The 25,297-nt window shown below is 35.3% G+C and overlaps 1 protein-coding gene across 1 annotated transcript; it reads right to left on the reverse strand.

Moving 5' to 3' along the window:
- Positions 1–23,687: 23,687 nt before the first annotated feature.
- LOC109148603 (uncharacterized mitochondrial protein AtMg00810-like) lies at positions 23,688–24,170 on the reverse strand. The gene is made up of 2 exons (XM_019296337.1): positions 24,167–24,170; positions 23,688–24,067 (listed from the first exon to the last, which is right to left on the reverse strand). The coding sequence occupies exons 1-2, from the start codon at positions 24,168–24,170 to the stop codon at positions 23,688–23,690; spliced, it is 384 nt and encodes a 127-aa protein (XP_019151882.1).
- Between the last annotated feature and the right edge of the window lie 1,127 nt (positions 24,171–25,297).

Consider the following 25,297-nt stretch of genomic DNA (forward strand, 5'->3'; position numbering starts at 1 on the left):
GAAGACCCAGTTCATCCTACGCATGTCTACAAGCTTAGGAAAGCTCTCTATGGGCTTAAACAAGCTCCAAGGGCATGGTACGAACATCTGACACATTATCTGCTACATCATGGGTACAACCAAGGGAGTGTTGATAAAACCTTGTTTGTTAAAACCACTAGAAGTCATGTGACTATAGCTAAGATTTACGTAGATGATATTGTCTTCGACTCTACTCTACAAAAATATACTGATGACTTAGTGAAGGTTATGAAGGAAGAATTTGAAATGTCCATGGTAGGTCAACTGACTTATTTCTTAGGACTTCAAGTCAAACAGAGTGTTGAAGGCTACTTTATCTCACAAGAAAAGTATGCCAAGAATTTGGTGAAAAAATTCGATCTGGAATCATGTAAAACTCCCAGAACTCCTATCTCCACTTCCACAAAGGTATCAAAAGATGATACTGGTGCGTCAGTTCATAACACAGTCTATCGAAGCCTAATCGGCAGTCTGCTCTATTTGACAGCAAGTCGCCCAGATAGTATGTTCAGTGTAGGGATGTGTGCAAGATATCAATCCGATCCCAAAGAGTCACATTTGATAGCTGCTAAACGGATCTTGAAATTAAATACATCAAGGGCATAATTCAGTATGGGTTATGGTATTCCAATGACAGTGAACTCAGCCTAAGTGCATATTGTGATGCTGATTGGGCAGGGAACATAGATGAGCAGCTGGAGGATGTTGCACTCAATTGGTCTGGATGAAGCAAATGATGTTAGATTATGGTCTCACACAACGGACTATGACACTCTACTGTGACAATGTCAGTGCAATAAACATCTCAAAGAATCCTGTTCAACACTCCAGAACGAAGTATATTGATATAAGACATCACTATATCAGAGACTTGGTAGAGTCAAATGAGATAGAATTGGAATATATTCAAACATATAAGCAATTGGCTGACATTCTGACTAAACCTCTGGACGCAAATCGGTTTGAGATTCTCAGATCTGCTCTGGGAATCTGCAGGATTGATCTATAAGGCATAATGATGACACAGAAGGAGAGTGTATGATAATCTTTACCACGGGTCAAAATTTCATTTTGACTTCCTTTTTAATCTCCCTTCTGTTTATGTTCAGATTATTTCTTAACCTTGGTTACCAAATTAATTCGCCTTTTTTCAAAATTCAAATCATCCGTTTAATCCCTAAAAAGGAGCTATACTGGTGCGTCAATCGCATCCACTACATGCAGTCTGACAATCGCATTAAATAGTGTTCATCACCCTTGGGATTGTATATTTGATCGAGTCTCATTCGTTTGAAGGAAGAGTTCGAAATTCTACCTTGCTCTCTGTTATTGGCTTACTGATTTCACCTAGGGTTTCTCTCTTCTCCTTCCCAAATCACACGATAATGGCGGATGCTGTGAGGAATATTATCATTAAGCTGGGAAGGAAAGTTCATTCACCAGAAACAGCCACAAAGCATGTCAAAACTCTTCTCCAACTCGCTATGAAGAAGAAGTTGAAGCTTGACCCTGTTCTACGCGATGAAATCATGGTCACAGTGCTCTCAGATTACCCGGAGTTCTATGCGGATTGGTCCGACGAAGACACAAGTGACCTCTTGTTACTGGCCTTCGAAGCAAGTGATGATGTTAGCTCTGCATCTATACCTGAGCCTGATGATGGAAACCGTGTTGGGGCCTTCCTCCAATTTTTCGCCCAGAGGGCTCTAGAATCTGAAGAAGTGTCACGTTGACGGATAGCAGCTCAACCTCTCTATCTTCAAGCTGCTCAGGAAGAAGTCAAACACTGTCTTGACATTCTTCGTAACAGTTCTAACACTTCTGAAACCCCTATTGAGATATCTCCTGATAAGCCTGATGATTTAATTTCTGATGATGTTGAATCTGCACTGCCTGTTGCACAATCTGATAATGAGAATGTTGTTCTATCTGTGAAATCTTCTGTGTCTGATGATCCTCTTCGTGTATCTTCTGAAAATTTGGAGTCTACAAAAGTTGTTCTTAACAGTGATTCAGATGATAAGGTAGACAATTTGAGTCTAGTTGTGTACTCTATTGGTGTTGCAAGATCTGTTATTCCTGGTGTGCCCGTATCTGATGCTGCGAAGTCATCGGTTGAAGTTTACCCAGTTGATGTTTCTCCTAAGGTGTCATCTGAAATTGAGGCTGCCAGATGCTCAAGTCCTCGTTCCTCTGATCAACTTGATGGAGTTCCAGTTTATACTTCAACCTCTTTGGCTGAGAGCCTTGACCACATCCGTCACTTTGCTGGTTTACCATCTACTTCTGTACCAGAACCTTATAGAGTCATTCACCCTGATGATCCTTCTGTACATATTGACAGTGATGATGAGAAGATACTGGCTGAAGTTTATGGTCACCAAGCTCAGTTGTCTGAACCTCTTACCGTGGAAGCAACAGCACATCCAGACTCGACCTCTTTCAAGATTCGAGAAGTCTCCAGACTTCTTGGCTCTTTGTCTGCTCCTGTGTCTGAAACAAGTCACTCGGTTTCACCAAGTCCAACCGATCATTCTCCATCCAGAGAGACAAGAAAGTTGAAGCGCAAAGGAATTCCTGAGCGAGTAGCCGTTGAGACCGGTGATGATAATCTTGATACGGTTCAACTTGAGAAAAGAAGACGATCTGCTAAAACCGTCAAGGCTGAAAGTGATCTACCTGTTCAACAGGTTTTCAAAACTCTGCGATCGTCTGTCAAGAACAAGGCACCTACTACAGTCTCCACCACATCTACCAGAAAGATGAATCCTACTACAAGGTCGAGAGGAAGGATTGTCACTCCTGATGTCCAAGCTGCTTCGGTCAGCCCTGACACATCAATTTACAAACCTCAGTTTGTCTCTGCTACTGCTCAAGGAAAATGGTCTACGATGGTTCGACGGGAACTTATAGTTCAGCGATCGGTGGATGAGAATCAGTTGAATTCTTTCTGTGACATTTTGCCTTTACTCAGTGAAGTTAGCCTCATGAAGACTGTCACCTCCATTTGCCCCTACTCCAAGCTGTTGACCTACGAGTTCTACTGTATTCTGAATGAAGAAATTGACAATCTTACGAGGACCCGGTGCATGCAGATTTTCATCAGAGGAAAATGGTATGTTTTTTGTCCGGACGTGATTAATGAGTATTATGGTCTGAAGGCTGTTGATGAGGACGATATTACGGATTGGGATTTAGTTGCAAGGACCCTCACCGGTGGTCAGACTCCTATATGGCCTACAGGTGATGTTGATACTCTTTCTAGCTCGAAGCTCACCTCCAGATATGTTATTTTGCACTGTATTGCCTTACACAAATGGCTACCTTCTGCTCATTTTCATACGGTTGGCAAGGAACTGGCTACTCTACTATTCCGCATTGGCACCAAAATGACCATTGATCTGGGGAAGTGGATCTTCTATCATTTCCTCACCTTGATTCATCCGAGGGAACAGAAGGTAAGATTGTCGTATCCTAATCTCATATTTGGAGTTCTGACAACGCAGGGCCTGGTCCCAATGCCAAGCGAAATTATCTGTCCAACTCTGCTCTACACTATTGATCCATGGCTCTTGACTGGGAAGCATATCTGAGATGTTACACCTGTGGCTGCGCCTCCATCTTCTGATGCTGATACTCTTGTTGATGACTTGCCACATGCGAGGGACATTCAGCTCTCCCTTCGATTGAAGGCTCGGGTGTCTGAGCTGGAAATTGTTAATGGATTCATTGCGAAGCAACTCACTGCAGCCCGTACTGAACTTGCAACTGTTCTGCTTCGTCTGAGCCTGACTGAGTCTGCTGCTGCTGAAAACGAGAAGTCCGACGGGGATGCGCCCTCGAATGCCTAAATGGTCCTTTGTCTATCTTTGGCAAAAAGGGGGAGTGATTGAACTCAGGGGAAGTTTTTGTGTGTTTATGTACCTTCTGGCCCTGTCTGCGCGTATGTTTGTGATGACCTGATGATCTGCGAAGAATGCTACTCTTGGTTTTTTGTTGATCAGCATGACATGTGTGATGCTTTTTTTTAAGGGTTGTATTTCAGACTTATTCTCTTTATGCGATGTTTTTTTGTCTTCCTTTCTTTCTCCATAGTTTTTGGTTTATCTTAGTCGAGTTGTTTTGCCAAATAATAGCCAAAGGGGGAGTTTGTTAGTGTTTTATTTTTCTACATAAAAACCCCAACATATGATTGCCAATATTATTATGGCAAACTAAGATAGGGTTTAGCTTGGTGTCTGTTTGCTGTTGTAAAATACTGATTGATCAGAGACATCAACAGACGCACTGACACTGAAGATCTGATAAAGGAAGAAGTTTCCAAAACACTGAACGCGGTTTGAAGACTCTTTTGGAAAGAAAATCAGCGGATCTGTTTTGGAAGGTATGGACCGAATCTCTAAGATTGCATTCTTCTCAAATCGTCCTACCATCTACAATCAAAGATATTTTTGGAGAGTGGCTTTTCTAAGGAAGTATAAGTACCCCCATTCGGCCAAGAATTAGGGTTACGTTTTAAGCAGACAAAAAATAATCTTTGCTATACAGGATATTACATCTTTGATTATGCCTCTTCTCAAGAATATATGTTCTTGGTGATTATGATGAAGAACTTGAGAAGAACTATCGTTGCTTAAATGAAAGGACGCGAAGATCACTCAGTTGTGGGAACAACGTGGGACTGTGTCATTGAAGCGGACTGCATCAGAGTTAGCTCTCCAACCGAAGGAATTTCGTTGAACTTCTGCATGCATGACTCTCCGCCTTCAACAATTCACTAAACCTTTGTAGACTGGGTACGTACCTTGTGTGGGGCACTTGGGTGAGGTTCTTGTTTCTCTACCTTTGTACATTGGATTATGAGTTAGTGGATTGGACGCCTCGGTGATCGTCCCCCAGACGTAGATACACACTGTATCAAACTGGGTAAACATCGTTTGTGTGGTTTTACTTCTGCTTTTAGTTTCTCCTCAACAAACCAATCTTCGATATATCTGTCTGACTGACATCTCACGTCATCACATCAGTCAGTCGTTTATAACAGTGCTCATTACTAATAATTATCTTAATCTGGGAAAATGCAAAATTACAATAATACCTTAGATGGACCATATTTTAATTTATGGTGCTGGATGAACAATCAGTGTATGAGCCTATTTGACCATTTTACCTAATTGTATTACACGTTTAGTTGACGGCAGTAAGAGTGCAGTATTTCCTTCCCCTAAGCATAATTGCAAGAAGTGTAATCATCTGTGCACTTCGTGTTTGACACGTCCAATTAATTATTGAACACTCAAAACTAGTCTTGAATGAGAGGGAAGGCGATTAAAAGGACCTTAAGCAAATTAAAATGATCTGACCTCATTAAAACATTATTAAATCTTATTTAATTATTTGCTTAAAATTATAAGTATTTTACTACTCCGGTATTAGGAATTTAAGTTTTTATTACGAATATTCAAATCAAGGCAAAGACGCTAGTTCTAACCAAACTAGATATGTGTGATCAAGGTCGGGAAAGTCAAATCAATTATTCATCTTGGATTTTTTTTTTTTTTTTTTTGAGTGACAAAGTAACTCACAATCACATTCAAAAAGTGTGCATAATCTAAATTCAAGGTCGGTGATATTTTACTACATGTCCTTAGACATTGCAAACACATTTTAAGATTAATTTTGCCAGGCCTAAAATTGTTCATAATTCAAAATTTATGTATTTTTGTCCAGCTCATTTCAATTGTACCGGTTTCGGTCAAAAAGCTTTTGTAATTTGGGTCAATATGATTGTTCAGTGGCCAGTACGTGTCAAATTTAATTTGCTCCCATTTTATACGCTTAATAAAGTATCCAACATAATTGCTTAATTAAAAGAAATAAGTGGCCACTATCTTGCAAAGAAATGAATTGGACGTGACAAAGAAGTATGCATGTTTAATTTTCACATGGAGCAGCTCCCCCGCTTTGACGTATTTCAGTGTTTCTGAGTTTGATCCTAATTATCACTGTCTCTGTCCGCTACCTACGCAATAACGCAAGTAAGTGATTGTTCAATTAGACCGATCCGATCCGAGTCTTGCAAAGAAATTAGTGGGGCATAAAAGCGCAAATTATGTCGTGGAAACGTGTTCATTATGTTTTGTGAACACGTTCTAAAACGGCATCATTTTTACGTAAAAAAATAAAAATTTAATTAATATGCTGTTAACGGCGTTTTGCATTCTATGTTCAGATTATAAATTTACATTTGTTAAATTATGAATTTTCAGTTATGAGATTGTGAATTTACAGTTAATGTAATTATGAATTTTCTGTACATTCATAATCTCATAATAGAAAATTCGTAATCTCATAACAGAAAACATTTATTAAATTATGAATTTACAGTTATGTAATTATGAATTTCTGTACATTCATAATCTCATAACAGAAAATTCATAATCTCATAACAGAAAATTCATAATCTCATAAAAGAAAATTCATAATTTAATAACTGCACATTCATAAATCCATGCCTGCACATTCATAATTTATGAGTGTTGAAGAAACTTGCGCGAAGAGGAAGTGAAAACGTAAAATGTTAAAATGAAGAAGAAAAGGCGCACTGTTAAAAAAAATGATTGGTGGAAGATAACGGAGCCCGTAGGCACCGTTACCCTTTGGGATCGTGGTCACCATGGATGGTGAACACGGTTCCATGACATAACGATTGGAATGAAAGTATTAAGGCTTTTACACTGATAGGAGAAACTTGCTCCGTCAACAGAAGATATGTGAGATTCACGTATTTGGAAACAAATTGGGCGAGTGTTCTGCGATATCATCTCATAAATCTTTATCCTTGAGAGGGTGGTATCAAAATATCTATCTATCTACTATATATATCTACTATCTACTATACTAATAAGAGCCCAAGAGAGTTAGGCCTATAATGGGTAGAAAAAATGGCGGCCACAGATTTTAATCAAATGAATGGCTCAAATCTACTATACTAATAAGAGCCCAAGAGAGTTAGGCCTATAATGGGTAGAAAAAATGGCGGCCACAGATTTTAATCAAATGAATGGCTCAAATTGATCAGAAGATTGATCAGATTTTAATTTTACCTTGGAATTTCCTTAAATACCCACACACCGTTACTTCATCCGTTAATAATTTAAGAGTCTCCGTTAGTTCACCGTTAAGTACACCTTTAAGCCAAACCTCGCCAGTCATCCTTCAGAAGGAATTTAGCCGTCGAGATCCTCGCCAATCATCCGAATTTAGTCGTCGAGTTTCACGCCAAATCGCAAGGATATCGCTTGTTTTTTTTACCCAGAGTCCTCCTTTTGTTCATCGTTTTCATCATTCGGAAGGAATTTAGTCGCCGCAGATTTCGAGCACTCACCTGTGATGGAATCCGATTTTCCCCTATATTTACAATTAGCATTTTTGAATCTCCAGGCTTTGGTTAACTAAATTGCTTTATTTGGCCATGATTGTACTTGATGTTTTCTAAGCAGCAGCTAAAGTATATGAATTTAAGGTTTGTATCATGTAATGTTCTAATTTCTTTTGTAGTACCTATCAATGAAATAGACGCGAAAAAAGAGTAAATAAATAAATAAAGAGATCATATTCATTGAAATTTTGTTTGTCTTTTTGCATCTAAATCAAAGATCACCTGAACTTTGGTATTGCTTTTCCTGAAATAGTAGGATGTTCAATCATTAACTGTAGAAATATGAAGCAAGTATGTCACTACTTTTGTTTATTGTGTAGGTCACTAAATTGTGTTTGCATTAGAGTATTGCGTGATGTTATCAAAATGGTCTTTGCAAAATTGTAGTCAGAGTCACTTTCAAGACCAATTGGCATTTTTGATTTAATAGCTTTTCTTTTAGTAGTAGATGTACACAATATTTTCACATGATCATGGTTATTAAAATTGTTTGTTTCTGTGAAATATTTGCAGAGATATTTATTGTGGAGGGGTATTCAGCTGGTGGAAGTGCTAAACAAGGCCGTGATCGGTGGTTTCAGGTGACAGTTTTATCTGTTTATCACCCAGGGATTTGTGCCCAAAGTGATAGATGTGGCTAGAATGGTTCTCATGTTTTTTTTTCTTTTCAAAATATCCAAACTCCAGCAATTGGCATATCAACTCATTGCTTTGTGCAGGCCATTCTTCCTTTACGGGGTAAAATTTTCGCGCTGATAAACATATATTTGCGTTGGCTTCTGAATATTTTCGTTAGTTCCTCTTGCTGTTGTGTTCTTTATGTTTTCTCTTGTTCAATTCTCTCTGATTTTGGTAAAGGTTTCGCCAAATTGCAAGGATATCGCAGGTTCATAATTTGTCGGGAACCTTGGAACCTTCGAGTTGGCGGTTCATGGGGTGGCTAATGTTGGCAAATTGCAGGAGCTGCGACGTTCTAGACCTATAAGACCTCGCCCGACGGTATGATTTCTGGACTTTTTTTTGTTTCTCAGCATTGATTGTTCTTTTTGCCTCTCAGTTTTACTTTCTTAGGTAATCAAATGGAGATCTGTCTGGCCTCTCTTTTTTTCTCAGCATTGATTGTTCTTTTTGCTTCTCAGTTTTACTTTCTTAGGTAATTAAATGGGGATCTGTCTTTTGTTACTTTTAGCTAGATAGTTCTGTTTTTACTAACTAGAGACATACACATGAAGGTCACCTGGTGATAAGTTCTAAGGAGCACTTTGCAGTTTGCATGTATTTCTTGAACATGAGCAATTTTCATTAAGGACTTCCTCCATTAGTGCATTTATCTATTGAAAGCAAAATCACAACTCTCAATCCATAGAACAAGCATGAACTGAAATTTACTTGAGAAGCATGAAATCAATAGTATGATACACATGATTGATTTATATTTTATACGTCCTCATTTGATAGTTGATAATTACGTAGAAAGCAAGACACTATCTCTTGCATCTGAGTAGTAATTTCAAGTTCCTGTTTCAGCCTCTCTGTAGTACTAATAATATCACCAGTGGTGGCATTGCAAGTGTTCCAAAGCAATTCTACACCAACAAATATATAAAATAACTAAATAAATAAATAAATAAATAGAAGATGATACAATGTTGCAAAAATATTATGAATGTTCCATCTCTGCCACCAAATAACAAAAAGGGGAAACGGCGCTTTTGGCCCCTCAATTGTTTTAGTTTTGGAAATTTAGTCCCTCTCAATTGATTTGACCAAACTTAACCCTTTAATTGTTCATAATGTAGCACATTTGGTCCCTCATGTTATATAATTAGAATTATTTTTAATAATTTATATAATTTATTCATTCAAAATTAAAAATATTTTTATAATAAATAAATACATAAATTAAAAAATTTAAAAATTTAAAAAAAATTAAAAAAAAAAAAAAAAAAAAAAAAAGAAGAAGAAGAACAGCCACCGGCGAGGACAGCCGGTGGCAGTTCTTCTTCTTCTTCTTTTTTTTTTTTTTTTTTTTTTTGAATTTTTGAAATTTTTGAATTTTTGAATTTATGTATTTATTTATTATAAAATATTTTTAATTTTGAATGAATAAATTATATAAATTATTAAAAATAATTCTAATTATATAACATGAGGAGGGACCAAATGTGCTACATTATGAACAATTAAAGGATTAAGTTTGCTCAAATCAATTGAGAGGGGCTAAATTTTCAAAACTAAAACAATTGAGGGGCCAAAAGTGCAGTTTCCCCTAACAAAAACAAAGAAGAAGAAAGATGACACTTTATGATCCTAAACAGTATGGAGCAAAACACCTAAAAGAATGATATACTTCTATACTTGTAATAATTTATTATGTACATGCGAAATATATCATTATATTGTGTAGCTATATTGAAAAACACATTATTAAAAATGTCTATATAGGGTGAAAGAACATCGTGACACACTTGACGCATTGGAAAGATGCCGAGACTACAACAATGCTGCAATCAAACTTGCAAATCTAGAAAAAGAAGAAATTAAAAAAATAGCGACTGTTCCACCATTCATTAATTCTGTAAGTAAAATACTTATTGAGCATTCTTTAAATATATTTAAACTAATATAAATTAACAATCACTTTCATTTTATAGAGTCAACCTGCTTAGATTAAGGGCAAAATCAGCATTAACCTTGACAACAAAAACACTTGGTATATAGGATGTAGCCATTGTTTAAAAAAGGTTTATGCACAAAGTGACCAACAATTTAACTGTATGCATTGTGGTGAAAGAGAGCGGTGGGTACTCTAAGGTTAGTATCAATTCAACAAACCAATTTAACAAAATACACAGACACACACACACAAAAGTTTAAGTACTACACTCATTCATACCAATTCCAAAAATATGAACTACAAAATGCACAGGTGCAAAATGGATGTGAGAATTGTTGATGAAATTGGGCAGATTGCGGCATCAGTATTCGGATTACCTGCAAAGTCATTGTTGTTACATTCAAGTAAACAAGTTATGGAACTAAAACAAGAGGTACTATTCATGAACCTTCTACAAATATATTAATATTTTGTTTAATTTTGTCACATGAGAATATATGGCACACATCTCACACCGAATGAAACATGTAGGAGAAAAAACTACCATTGCCAAATATCAACAAGCGCCTACAAGATCAAGAGTTCGTTGTACAACTAAGTTCCCAAGCATATACACAACAAGGCAGATCAACATCTTCCTACACTATAATCTCATTGCATGATGCTACCCTTTATGCTATAACAACTAACACAATTGAACATGGCGCACTACCAATACAAAAGAAGAGGATATGTATTGAAGATGAAGAGAATGACAATGGTACCCTCAAAAGAATTAAGAAGGCTTAGACAAATTTAAACCAAATGTAGTATTTATTTGCACTATTATTTTTAGACTAGCATTATTTAGACTATTATTTTTAGACTAAGTATTTAGAAAATTACCATCAATTATTTTAGTGATAATCAATCATGATTGCATTATCTTGCATTCGTACACTTAAAATTATGTATTTAAATAAGCAAATTCAACATTCGATTATCTATGCATGAACAACTCCAATATAATCTTGCATCGATATACTTTAAAGTACTTATAAAAAAAAAAAAAAAAAAAAAAAAAAAAAAAAAAAAAAAACATTGGGCATTATCCCAATCGCGCAATGCGTGTGAAAAACTAGTACTATCTACAATTCTAATAAGAGCCAATAATGTTAGGCCCTTAACTGGAATAAAAAAAATGTCGGTACTACTTGTTTCTTAAAATGAATGGTTCATAGTATTTTGATTTTAGTATTTTTAATGATTTTCCTTATTTTCCCTTTATTATATTATTTTCTTTCCTTAAATAACCTTAAATTCCGTTAGTATAAACTTTGTTAACGGAATATTCCGTTAACTATTTATTATTCTTAACTTACTCATTAATTTCTATAAGAAAGGTCTTAGGTTCGAACCTCATTCCAATTAGAGTTAGCATAATTGTTAAACATATACTATGAATATTTAAAATGTATTAAAAAATAAAATATAAAATTTAACATAAACTTTGGTCAAATAATTAGCCCGACTAAATACATAGCATTCAATGATTATAAATCAGGAACTTTGATAATCATTTGATTTTCTTTCATTAAAAAGAAATAATTTAAATTTAAGTTCAATTTATTTATTTTTTGTTTAATTAATCTTCTTTTGATTATTGAGAACAAACTTAATATTTCAATTATACTATAATCAATGCATGAAAACTTCTAAAGAAATTTTTAAGTTAATTTTTACTATATTATTATAATAATATCTATTGTAACCTTATATTTTGAATTATTTATTATCATCATCTATTGACAGCAATTGTCATTGACAAACTCTCAAAACAATTTGTCTCAACAATGAATGGAAATTTAAACAAAATCAATGATTTCATTATTATGGATGAAAAGTATGTACGCCACTTTATTCAATCGTTATGATCTGGAACTGTGTCCACCTTGAATTGCAATGTGGACACAGTTCTATGTTCATAATTATAAAGTTATATATTCATAATTTTTGAACTTCATATTCATAATTATTGAACTCTATATTCACAATTACAGAACTCTGTGTTCATAATTACTGAACTATATATTCATAATTATAAAGCTATATATTCATAATTTTTTAACTTCATATTCACAATTATTGAATCTCTATATTCATAATTACAGAACTCTATGTTCATAATTATGTTCACAACTCTATATTCATAATTATAGAACTATATGTTCATAATTTTTGAACTATATATTCATAATTATAAACAGTTTTGGAACCGTGTTCACCTTTGTCCACCTTGCAAGGTCGACACGGTTCCACATCACAATTTTCCCACTTTATTGCTCTTATTACTTAAATTAAAAAAAATAAATTAGTAGTTACAACAAAAAATAATACATATGCATTTAATTAATTTAGAATTAGATGTCTCACAACACATGAAACATGTATTGAAAAATTACCGCTACCAAATATCAACATGTGCTTGTAAGATAAAAGAGGTCATATCACAACTAAGATCTGAGTCATATACACAACAAGACAAATCTAAAACTTCATAACCATAATCTTATTGCATGATGAATCCCTCTATGATACTACCAATAATCCAATTGCACATGACACACTACCAATAAAAAAAAAAAAAAAACATGTACTGATAATGAAACCAATAACAATGCTACCTAAAAGAGAATTAGAAAAATTTAAACCAAAAATTGTATTTATTTAGACTATCGCTTTTAGACTTAGTACTTAGATTAGCATTATTACAAAGTTGCAAACATTTATTTTTGTGACAGTTATATATAATCAGTCTCTCATATATTATCTTGCATTTATATACTTTAAATTACCGATTTAAATATACAAATTTAACATTTATTTATCTATGCATGAACATCTATCTTTTATATAATATTGCATTGATATACTTTGAAATACTTATTTAAAAATAAATATTGGGCATTATCCTATTCGCGCAAAGCGCGTAGAAAAACTAGTATACTAATAAGAGCACAAGAGAGTTAGGCCTGGGTAGAAAAAATGGCGGTCAAATTTTTTAATCAAATGAATGGCTCAGATTGATCAGAGTTTTACTTTTCCTTAAGATTTCCTAATTTATCCTTAATGAATGTGATTTTCCGTTAACTTTTCCGTTAAACATTATCTTTTCCGTTAATTTCTGTTAGTTCACCGCTAACTTACTCATTGATTTTAATAAGAATTTAAAGGTCTTAGGTTCGAACCTCATCCCAATCAAAGTTGGCATAATTAGTACTCTATTTTACTCTTCTTTTTTTTTTTTTGAACATCTATTTTACTCTTCTTAAATTAATTAAAAATAATAATTTAGTAGCTACAACAAAAAATAATACATGTCATTTTTTAATTTAGAATTATGTGTCTACAATGCCTTTATTCAAAAAAAAAAAATTATTCACTATCAATAAATTAAATAAGAGAAATAATTTCATTAGTTATATTGTATTTATTTTTCTCCAATATAAAAATTCTTTATATATATTCAAATTCATCAATTGATTATATTTGCTACATTGTCCCTACAATGTCTTTATTAAAAAAATAATTCATTATTAATAAATTAATTAAGAGAAATAATTTTATTAGTTATATTATTTTTATATTTCTCCAATGTAAAAATTCTTTACATTCAAATTCATCAATTGATTATATTCACACATTGTCTATTACCTTTTTTTGTGCACTATTTTTTTTAATTAAATATCAAAGTTATAATACAAAATAATGCTATATATTTATTTACCAAGTATTTTATTAATACCATGAAAAAATTTAAAAAATATAATTAATAAAGCTAATCATATTAATTACTTGAAGGATTTGTTGACAAAGAGACTATTCAAATCACACAACAAACTAAAGTGAGAACAACTTCGCAATATCCTTGTTTGAAAATCAGCAGTTAGCGGTTAGCGTTAGCGGATTATATTAGCGAATTTGACCAGCGAATTATATCAATGGTTGGTAAAAAGATATTTGAAAAAATTAGTTGTTTAGATTAACATGTAAAATGACCTAAGGGTATAATAATAATAATAATAATAATAATAATAATAATAATAATAATAATAATAATAATAATAATAATAATAATAATAATAATAATAATAATAATAATAATAATAATAATAATAATAATAATAATAATAATAATAATAATAATAATTGTTTTAAAAAATAAAAGATATAATTAAGTCAATCATATTAACTACTTGGGAGATTTATTGACAAAAAGAGTATTCGAATCACACAACAAATTGAAGTGGGAAACTATCTCGCAATGTCCTTGTTTGACAATCAGTAGTTAGCTCTTCAATATTATTAGTATATATGGAGTATTTAATAATGGAATAAGGGTCAAATAAGCCATCGAACTGCACACGATAAAACAGAGAAAATTTCAATTCTGGTCCATTGACTATTAGTGGTCTGTTAATTGCAGCACTTGACTATTAAAACTGTTAATGTAGTACCTTGACTATGCGATTTCTATCAATTTTGGTCACTCCGGCCAAATCAATGGCGAATTTCCACCGAAAAAATTTTAGTCAAACATTTCTCCGATTTAGCAGGGGCAAATAAGACATTTTAGGTGCGAATATGGTTTGTATGTCCGGGTTGTTGACCCTGTAGAGACCCGACCCGTTTCTAATGTAATATACCCGTTCATTTTCGACTTTTCCCTCCGATAACCCAACCTCTGAAACCTAATTGAATCGAAGAAGGAAGGAAGGACCGGTGAAGACGACGTTGAGTTGAGAGAAACCTCCAGTGAAATGACGAAGGAAGAAACAGTCGTGGTGCATACCAGGAAGTATTTCAGGAAGAAGGACGCGCTGCATACGAGGCATTTTAATGGCTGTCAGTGGTTAGTATTTCATTTTCATTTACTGAAGTTGTTTGAATTTGGTAGGTGGTGCTTTAAATATGCTCACTATACTACATGTGGGGACCAATTTTGAAATTGGAGTTGATTTTTCAGTTCAGTGTTTTCTGCAGGTGTTATTGTGCTTTTAGTATTCTCTGAAACTTACATGTGGGGACCATATGTAGCTTAAAGTTGGGTGTTCATTTGAGTGCTGAGTGGGTTGTGTGGAATCTGTTCATATATGCCTTTGTTGGTGGGGACCAAATTGTTTATGCCTTTGTTGTGTTCTGTGTATATGCTAAGCTATGTGGGACCACTATGTCTGTTGATATACTATGCCTGTGTTAGGAAATTAATTTAGGAGTACTTATATGCTCTTTAAGTAGTTATTTTATTATTTGGCTGCTTTCCAGGGGATGATCTTGGCCCTTTTGATGTGTTTATCTTCCACAATGGTGTAATTAATTGGCAATGTGAAACTAAATACATGGGGGGTGATGTAGAAATCTATGAGAAGGTGCAAGCTAAGGATCTGTGTATACAATTTTTTAAGGATAAGATTGAAGATCTAGGGTATTCTTCAATAGGAGCATACATTTATGATGGTGGACATGGTCTTTGTAAGTTACTACAAAATGATATTGATGTAGAAAACTATCTAAGAGAAGCAGAGACTGAAGGAAAAATGTTGGAGATTTGGGTAGAAACTATGGATGAAAATGACTTTTTTTCCAGCTGAAGTTGAGTTTGAGGGTGAATTGGAAAGTGAGTTAGAGGTTGAGGTTGAGTGTTTGAATACTGAGGCTGATTTACCCATGAATGAGGCAGAGTTATCCTTGAGTGAGGCTGAGTTATCAATGAGTGAGCCAGATTTAACCATGAGTGAGCCAGAGGTGAATATGAATGAAGCACAGTTTTCTACACCATCCCCCAGGATTGTTCCAGAGGTAACAGAAGAAGAGGAAGAACACTGTCAAATTGTGTCATATGATTGGGATGATATTCAATTTTCAGATGATGCATCTGTAGTTGAATCTGACAGTGATGGGGAAAGTAAATGGCCTGTGTTCAGAGAAGCTACTGACATGAGTGATCCAGAGTTTATATTAGGCATGACATTTGCTTCTAAGAAACAGTTTAGAGAAGCAGTGCAGAATTATGGTTTCAAAAATGGGAAAGATATCAGAACTGTTAGAAATGATGCTTTGAGGGTTATAGTTGAGTGTTCACATGATGGTTGTCCTTGGAGAATAGGACTGAGGAAAGTGCTTCACTCACATGCTTGGAGGATTTTGTACATGGTTGATGTGCATGAAGGTTGTTCTTGGGTTTGGGAGAACAAAATGGTAAAAGCTGCTGTGGTTGCAAAGAGGTGGGCCAAACAACTGAATAACAACCCTGAATGGATGATGAAAAAATTCAAGGATACAGTTACAAGTGAAGAGGGGTTTTATTTAAGTGATCAACAAGCCTACAGGGCAATGTGGAAAGCCAAGAAACAGAGAATTGGTGATGCTGAAGACAACTTCAAGAAGATATGGAGCTACTGTGCTGAAATGGATAGGACAAACCCTAGGACTAGGTATAAAGTGAAGCTGAGTGACTTGCAAGATGGGATTACTAGCCAGGAAAGATTCTTAAGGATGTACATTTGCTGGGATGCCTCCAAACAAGGATTCAGACATTGTAGACCTCTAATAGGTTTGGATGGCTGTCATTTGAGAAGTGGATCTGGTGGGATGCTCCTGACTGCAGTGGGTGTTGATGCTAATGACAATATTTTCCCACTTGCCTATGCTATTGTTGAAGGGGAAAGGAGGGAGTCTTGGTCTTGGTTTCTAAACTTCCTAGCTGAAGACTTGGGGATAACAAAGGATAGAGAACAAGAGTTTACCTTTATAAGTGATAAGCAGAAAGGATTGCTGCCTGCATTTGAAGAAATTATACCTGGTGTGGAGCACAGGTTTTGTGTGAGGCATCTGCACGCAAACATGAAAGTTGCAGGTTTCCAAGGGAAGGCATTGAAGGATGCTCTGTGGGAATGTGCAAGGGCAACAACTAGAAATTCATATACAATTGCACTAAGGAAGCTTAGGGTATTAGATGAAGCAGCTTATCAGTGGTTGGGTGACAAGTCTCCCACAGAGTGGACTAGGTCTCACTTCTCAACCCACACTCACTGTGATATGTTGGTTAACAACATATGTGAGTCATTCAATGCAGCATTACTTGGTGCTAGGGACCAACCAATCATAGACTGCCTAGAGAGTATAAGGAAAATGTTAATGGCCAAGTTTTTTGAGAACAGACAAAAAGCAGCTGAATGGAAGTCAATGATTTGTCCATCAATTCTGGGGAAATTGAAGAAGATAGAGAAGCATGCTTCAGGATGTTTGGCCACTCAAAGTGACTTCTTCAAATTTGAGGTGCAACAGTTATATGGGCCCCAACATCAGGTGGATCTGGAAAGAAAAACTTGCTCATGTAGGGTTTGGGATTTGACTGGGATTCCTTGCAAGCATGCAATCTGCTGTATTTGGAAGAAATATGGCCAAGGAGCACACTATAATTATGTCCATCCCTGTTATTCCAAGGAAACTTATCTTAAGATTTACAGTTGCTCCATTAACCCCATGGCAGGCCCTGAAGAATGGCCAATGGTTAGCAGAGAACCCCCACTGCCACCTATCTACACTGCAAGGGTTGGAAAACCAAAAAAACTTAGATTGAGATCTGGTGGAGAGGTGGAGAACAAGCTGAGTGAAGATGGCTTCAAAGTGTCTAGAAATCATATCTTACTGCATTGCACAATTTGCAAGAAAGCTGGCCACAATGCAAGAAAATGTCCTGACAATCCAAACCCTAAAGAAAAGGTACTGTACACTATTTTACTGTTTTAATTGAAAGTTTACTGTTTTGAAACCATATGGTACTAACACTGTGTTTTTGTTTTACTTGAAGCCAAAAAAAAAAAGTCATCTATTCCACCAAGCAAATCCCCATCAAGAACAAAGCAAAGGTGTCTAGGCAGCAAAGTGGTACTGATCAAGGACCAATCCAGCAGCAAGGAGAATGTAGTTATCAAGCACCTAGGCAGCATGAAGGTACTGATCAAGGACCAAGCCAGAAACAAGGAAATTGTAGTGATAATGCACCTAGCCAGCAGGAAAGAGAAGGTAGTGATCAACCACCTAGGCAGCAGCAAGGAGAAGTTACTGAATCAGTTCCAATTAAGATGGAGGTCTGTTCTGAAGAAGGAGGCAACACCAAGGCCTCAAAGAAAAGGCAGTCCAATCGGAAGAAGCCCTACTATACAAGAAGTAAGACAACATTCAAGTCCAAATTCCATGGAAACAATGATGACCCTATCAACATTGAGTGAATTAGCTTTTGGCTATGTTTTTGGTTTTGGTAGAATGTACTGCTAGACTGCTTCAGTAGTGGTTTTTTTGTATACTCAATGCACAAAAGCTATGTTGTTTTCTTTTTATGCTCTTTGGGAATGTATTCACAGTCGAATTTGAAAGGTGCTAATGCTAAGTTTTTGCCTCTTTGAAATGCATACTGAATTGCAAAGTTTCATTACCAAGATAGAGATGCAATAACTTAATGACCATTTGATAACCACATGTTCAAAGTAAGTACCAAATGACCAATTCATTACCAAAAGAACAATTCATTACCAAATGACCAATTCATTACCAAATAACCAATGCAGTACAAAAATACCAATTCATACCATTACAACTCAAAAGCCACTGCACACTTCTACAAATCAAAGGCAATTACTGCCACAGTACTTGGTAGCAATATAACATACAAAAATTACAAGCATTATTCCTACAATCTTATTCAACCCATTTCCAGCCTCTTTCTTGTCACCTTCAATCTTCTTCATGTCTAGAGTTCTTACATCTTCCTCCAGTCTATTTATGCGTTTAAGCAATCCCGGAATAATTCGCTTGGAACGGTAGCACATCGGAGGGTCATATCACTCCACAAATCCACATCCAGAATGCCTGTGACTCTGATTATACAAAATTCACAAACCAACAGAAAACAAAATCAAATTGTGTATACAGGAACACTGAAAAAAAAAAAAAAAACAAAAACAATAATTTCCTTACACCACCACCAGAGCAATGCCAAAATCTTCGACCTGGATTGTCATTAGTCCATGAAGTTCGAATCTTGAGTTGGTGACCACATCTACAATGGAGAATTGGGAACCTTTCCCCAAATTCGTTGTACTGATTACCAGTAGAAGAAGAAGAATAATAACTCACACTACTTTAGTGCTTCCTCTTCTTTGAAACGCAGACTTCAATCGTCTGTGAAGGCAGAGACCAAACGCAGAACAATGTTAGGGAAAAGTCGAAAATGAACGGGTATATTACATTAGAAACGGGTCGGGTCTCTACAGGGTCAACAACCCGGACATACAAACCATATTCGCACCTGAAATGTCTTATTTGCCCCTACTAAATCGGAGAAATGTTTGACTAAAATTTTTCCGGTGGAAATTCGCCATTGATTTGGCCGGAGTGACCAAAATTGATAGAAATCGCATAGTCAAGGTACTACATTAACAGTTTTAATAGTCAAGTGCTGCAATTAACAGACCACTAATAGCCAATGGACCAGAATTGAAATTTTCTCCGATAAAACAATTAGGCCACTGAACTTAAAAAATCAACAATTAGATCCCTAAACTAATCAATTTCAAACAATTCTTCCAACTTGAAGGTTTCCAACAGGTCAACAGGTCATACTTCCAAATTAATTATTTTTTAAAATTTAAATTTTAAAAATTAATTATTAAAAAAAAAAAAAAAAACTGGTTCCGGCCAGAGACGGTTGTCTCCGGCCGGTTTCCGTCCGGAGACGAAGAGTTTCTTCGTCTCCGGCCATGGAGAACGAAACCTTCTTCGTCTCCATGGCAAACTCTTCGTCTCCACTGCCGGAGACGAAGAGTTTCTTCGTCTCCGGCTGGATTCCAGTTTTTTTTTTTTTTTAATTTAATTTAAAAATAATTAATTTTTAAAATTTATTTTTTAAAAAAATAATTAATTTGGGAGATGACCTGTTGACCTGTTGGAAACCTTCAAATTGAAAGAATTGTTTGAAATTGATTAGTTTAGGGACCTAATTGTTGGGTTTTAGGTTCAGTGGCCTAATTGTTGTATCGTGTACAGTTCGATGGCCTATTTGACCCTTATTCCTTTAATAATTTATGCCCTAATTTTTATTTTCTCTCCCTTATGTCCTGTATTTGGTTTCAACCATACCTATACAATTATTTTATTGACAACTATAATCAATCTTGACTATATTATCTTGCATTTGTAAACTTAAAATTGCCTATTTAAATACACAAATTTAACATTCAATTATCTATGCATGAACAATTCCAATATAATCTTGCATTGATATACTTTAAAATACTTATTTAAAAAATATTGGGCATTATCTCAATCGCGCAATGCGCGAAAAAAACTAGTAAATATAATACATACCATTGGTTTTATGATTTGAGCAGTCAACGGCAGGCCAGCACTATTGTTAGAATAACGAGAATATAGAAACTTTGTATTAATAAATACTGTTTTGTGAATACTAAGAGTTGTCCCCCCTCTTCCATGTGAAAGGTCTATTTATAGTTTTATACATATTTTGGGCCTAAAGTCATACAAGAAATAAGAATCCTAGACTGTCTCATATGGGAAGTCTCTGTTACATTGAGAATAATAAGACCTAATTCTTTTCTATTAGAAATAATGAGTCCAATCCTGGTTATATTGAGAATAATAGACCTAATACTTAATAAACTCTTGAATTGTTCCGCATTGTGTATCCTTCTTGGGCTCCGTCGATCCAGTTGCTCTCTTTGGGCTGGCCCGTTTGACCCAGGCCTAGTATGCTGGCAAATTATATCGTGCACCAAGGTGCACAATCCATTGTGCGCCCTAAGAGTTATGTGTATTATGTTAAGAGTTTATCTATATTATGTATGAATTTATGTGTATTATGTTAAGAGTTTATCTATATTATGTAAGAGTTTATGTGTATTATGTTAAGAATTTATGTGTATTATGTATTATGTTAGATTATGTGTATTATGTTAGGAGTTTATGTATATTCTGTTATACAATTATGTGCATACGAAATAGGACATTTTTGGACACACAATGCATTGTGCGCCATGATGCACGATATAACAATTGTAGTATGCTATCCATCACATACATATATTGAATGATGTAATATCAATTATGAATACAATGTTTATTATTACATATATTGGAACGTAACGGCATGAGTAGTTTGCTGCTTCATGGTTCCAAAATTAGTTTCCCAATTCCCATTACTGTGACTTTCTAACTTGGGACGTCCCACTGTAGTGGCCTGTTGTATGTTGAATATCAATATTTCTTTTATAGTCCTGTTTTTACTTATTTATCAATTTTATTTTTTTGATCAATTTTAGTAGTTTGATAGCACTCCTGCATACTAATGAACTATTTTATGGTGTTATTTGAACTAGTATGATACCAGTGCGATGCACGGCCTGTAAATTTGTAGTAGTTAATGTTTTTTTTTTCTTTTTTTTTTTTTACATTGTCAAAGTATATTATGTATATTGTAAATAATGGAATTGACAGTTACATACGTCATATTGAAATAATTATTATATAAATAAATATCCTGCCTTTTAATAGATTATTTTTATATATGGTAATTAATTTCTTAATTACAAATAAAAATTCTTAATTGCAGTGAGACTTTTGCGACATTTCAATATGCCAAATAATTTTAAAATAATTTATTACATCATTTCAAACCTTTTAATAGGTTACTTTTAAATTAATATATATAATTAAATTATTCTACAGAATTATATATCTCATTCCTAAATACAATCCTAATAACTCTATGTGATGTACAATATATAAATATAGTATTATCCTATTATACCTATATGTAATTATGGAATTGACAGTTACATACGTTCATATGGAAATAATTATTATATAAATAAATATCCTTCCTTTTAATAGACTATTTTTATATATGGTAATTAATTTCATAATTACAAATACAGATTCCTAAATGCAGGGAGACTTTTGCGACATTTCAACCTGCCCAACAATTTTAAAATAATTTATTATATCATTTCAAACCTTTTAATAGGTTGTTTTTAAATTAATATATATAATTAAATTATTCTACCCAATTATATATATCATTCCTAAATACGATCCTAATAACCATATATGATGTACTATATATATATTTGTATAATAATATATAAATATAGTATTATCCTATTATACCTATATGTAATTATGGAATTGACAGTTACATACGTTCATATAGAAATAATTATTATATAAATAAATATCCTGCATTTTAATATACTATTTTTATATTTTTATATATGGTAATTAATTTCATAATTACAAATAAAAATTCCTAATTACAGGGATACTTTTGTGACATTCCAATCTATCAAATAATTTTAAAATAATTTATTATATCATTCCAAACCTTTTAATATGTTATTTTTAAATTAATATATATAATTAAATTATTCTACCCAATTATATATATCATTCTTAAATCTGATCCTAATAACTATATATTATGTACGATATATATGTATATTTTTTTGGAATAATATATGTGTATATAATAATATATAAATATAATATTATCCTATTATACCTATATGTAATTCTGGAATTGACAGTTATATACGTTCATATGGAAATAATTATTATATAAATAAATATCCTGCCCTTTAATAGACTATTTTTATATATAGTAACTAATTTCATAATTACAAATAAAAATACAATATGAAAAGGTAATGTAAATCTTTAATGTAAAAAAATGCACAGAATTTCTCCACAAGAAATAACTTAGAAATAGAAAAAAAAAAGTAATTTTACCACTGTATAATTGTAACAACAACCGAATTGAATCGTTGCATGCCCTTTGCCCAATTGAAACAAATCTCTCGAGATATGTTGTTGTAGCAAAGAACGCACTCCAGTCCGACTTCATCGCAATGTTTCCCAGGATGAGTGAACAATTCTCGTTAATTCAGAATAGAGTGTTACAGAGATAGATAAGAGATAGAGTGCTAACCTAACTAACCCTATACAATAACTAATAGGTTACAAGACTAATTCAAACACTATAAGTCTAAGTCTAGTGTCACAATAATTATACCAATAATATAATACTACTAACACATCCCCTCAAGCTGAAGGTGGTGAAGAGACAACATTTAGCTTGTCCCTCAAAGAAGCGAAGCGTGTAGAAGCAAGTGGTTTGGTGAAGATGTCGGCCAGCTGATCTTTCGTTGACACAAAATTGACCAAGAACTCCCCGGTTGCAACCTTATCCCGACTAAAGTAGTAATCAATCTCGACATGTTTGGTTCGAGCGTGAAAAACGGGATTGGCACACATGTATGTGGCCCCTAAATTGTCACACCATAGTGTGGCAGGTGTACCGGAGTGTAGTCCGAGTTCCCGGAGCAGCGACATAACCCATGTGACCTCGTCAGCGACATCCGCCAGACCCTTATACTCTGCCTCAGTGGACGACCTGGCAACGGTGCGCTGTTTGCGTGACACCCACGACACAAGATTCGAACCCAGGAAAACAGCATACCCACTAGTGGACTTCCTATCAATGGGACACCTTGCCTAGTCGGAATCCGAGTAGGCGTGGACATTGGACGATGGTGATGCCGACAACCGTAAACCGTAGGTTAACATACCCCTGATGTAACGAAGAACCCGCTTGAGCATGCCCCACTGCTCATCAATCGGCGCGTGCATGAATTGACAGAGCCTGTTTACAGCAAAAGATAGGTCCGGCCGAGTGATGGTGAGATACTGCAGCGCCCCAGCTAGCCTACAGTATTGCATATGATTCTCATAAGGATCTGTAGCCGAGGATGCGACTTTAGTGATTGCCGCCGGAGTGGAGAGAGACTTGCAGTCCACCATGCCAGCACGAGTCAGAATATCATCCATGTACCGCCGTTCCGAAAGTAATAAGCCACCATCAACAGACACTGTCTCTGCAATGCCAAGGAAGAAGGTCGGAGTGCTCAAATCCTAGATCTTGAAAACTTCCTAGAGACGGCTTAACAGCGTGGTCAACAGGGCGAAGTCATTACCCATCATGATTATATCATCTACATATACCAGGAGGTAGATACGTGAGGTATGTGACGTATAATAGAAGAGAGATACATCAGTTTTGGACGCCACAAAACCCGTGGACAGGAGAAACTCATGAAGTCGATGAAACCAGGCCCTGGGGGCTTGCTTAAGGCCGTACAAGGACCGCTGTAGGTGACAAACATAGTCTGGGTGTACCAGGTCTTCATACCCGGGAGGTTGCCGCATATATACAGTCTCCGTAAGGCGCTCATTCAAAAAGGCGTTGTGGATATCTAGCTGCCGTAGGGTCCACCCACGAGAGACGGCAAGGGAGAGTATGATGCGCACCGTAGTTGGCTTGACGACCGGACTGAAGGTCTCAAAAAAAGTCCTCGCCGGCTACCTGATTGAACCCCTTGACAACCAAGCGGGCTTTGTACCGGTCAACCGTGCCATCAGCCTTACGTTTCGTGCGAAAGACCCATTTACACCCTACTACATGCATGCCAGGCTTGGCCGGGGTGAGACTCTAGGTATTGTTATGCAGAAGGGCATTGAACTCCTGATCTATGGCATCCCGCCAGTGTGGGTGTCCAACAGCCTGACTGTATCACGTAGGATCTACGGTGGCCGTGAGAGCTTGAAAAGGCTCTTCCTACCCCGTGTCATGTGGCGGAGACGCATGACGTGTCCCCACTCTTGGGGCTGTGCCCGAACACGTGCCCGAGCCCGAGGTGCGGGAACTGGGACCATAGCAGCCCCTTGATGGTCCTGAATAGCCAAGGACGGCACATGAACCGCTATGAGAGACTCATCTAGCGGAACCAGTGGTGGCTCATGAGGTACCAAGGGCCCCGACGCCCAAGGCGTGGTAGTTAGTTTGTGAGTCTATTGATTCCACCTTGTTGTGTGCACCTGTTGCATAGGGAAAAACACTCTCATCAAACCAAACATGGCGACAGATGAAGGTCTTTCCAGATATTAGGTCCATGCACCGATAACCCCTGTAGGACGTTGGGTAACCTAGGAATGTTATTATTATTATTATTATTATTATTATTATTATTATTATTATTATTATTATTATTATTATTATTATTATTATTATTATTATTATTATTATTATTATTATTATTATTATTATT

Source organism: Ipomoea nil, unplaced genomic scaffold (genome assembly GCF_001879475.1).
Source record: "Ipomoea nil cultivar Tokyo-kokei standard unplaced genomic scaffold, Asagao_1.1 scaffold2144, whole genome shotgun sequence".
NCBI lineage: Eukaryota > Viridiplantae > Streptophyta > Magnoliopsida > Solanales > Convolvulaceae > Ipomoea > Ipomoea nil.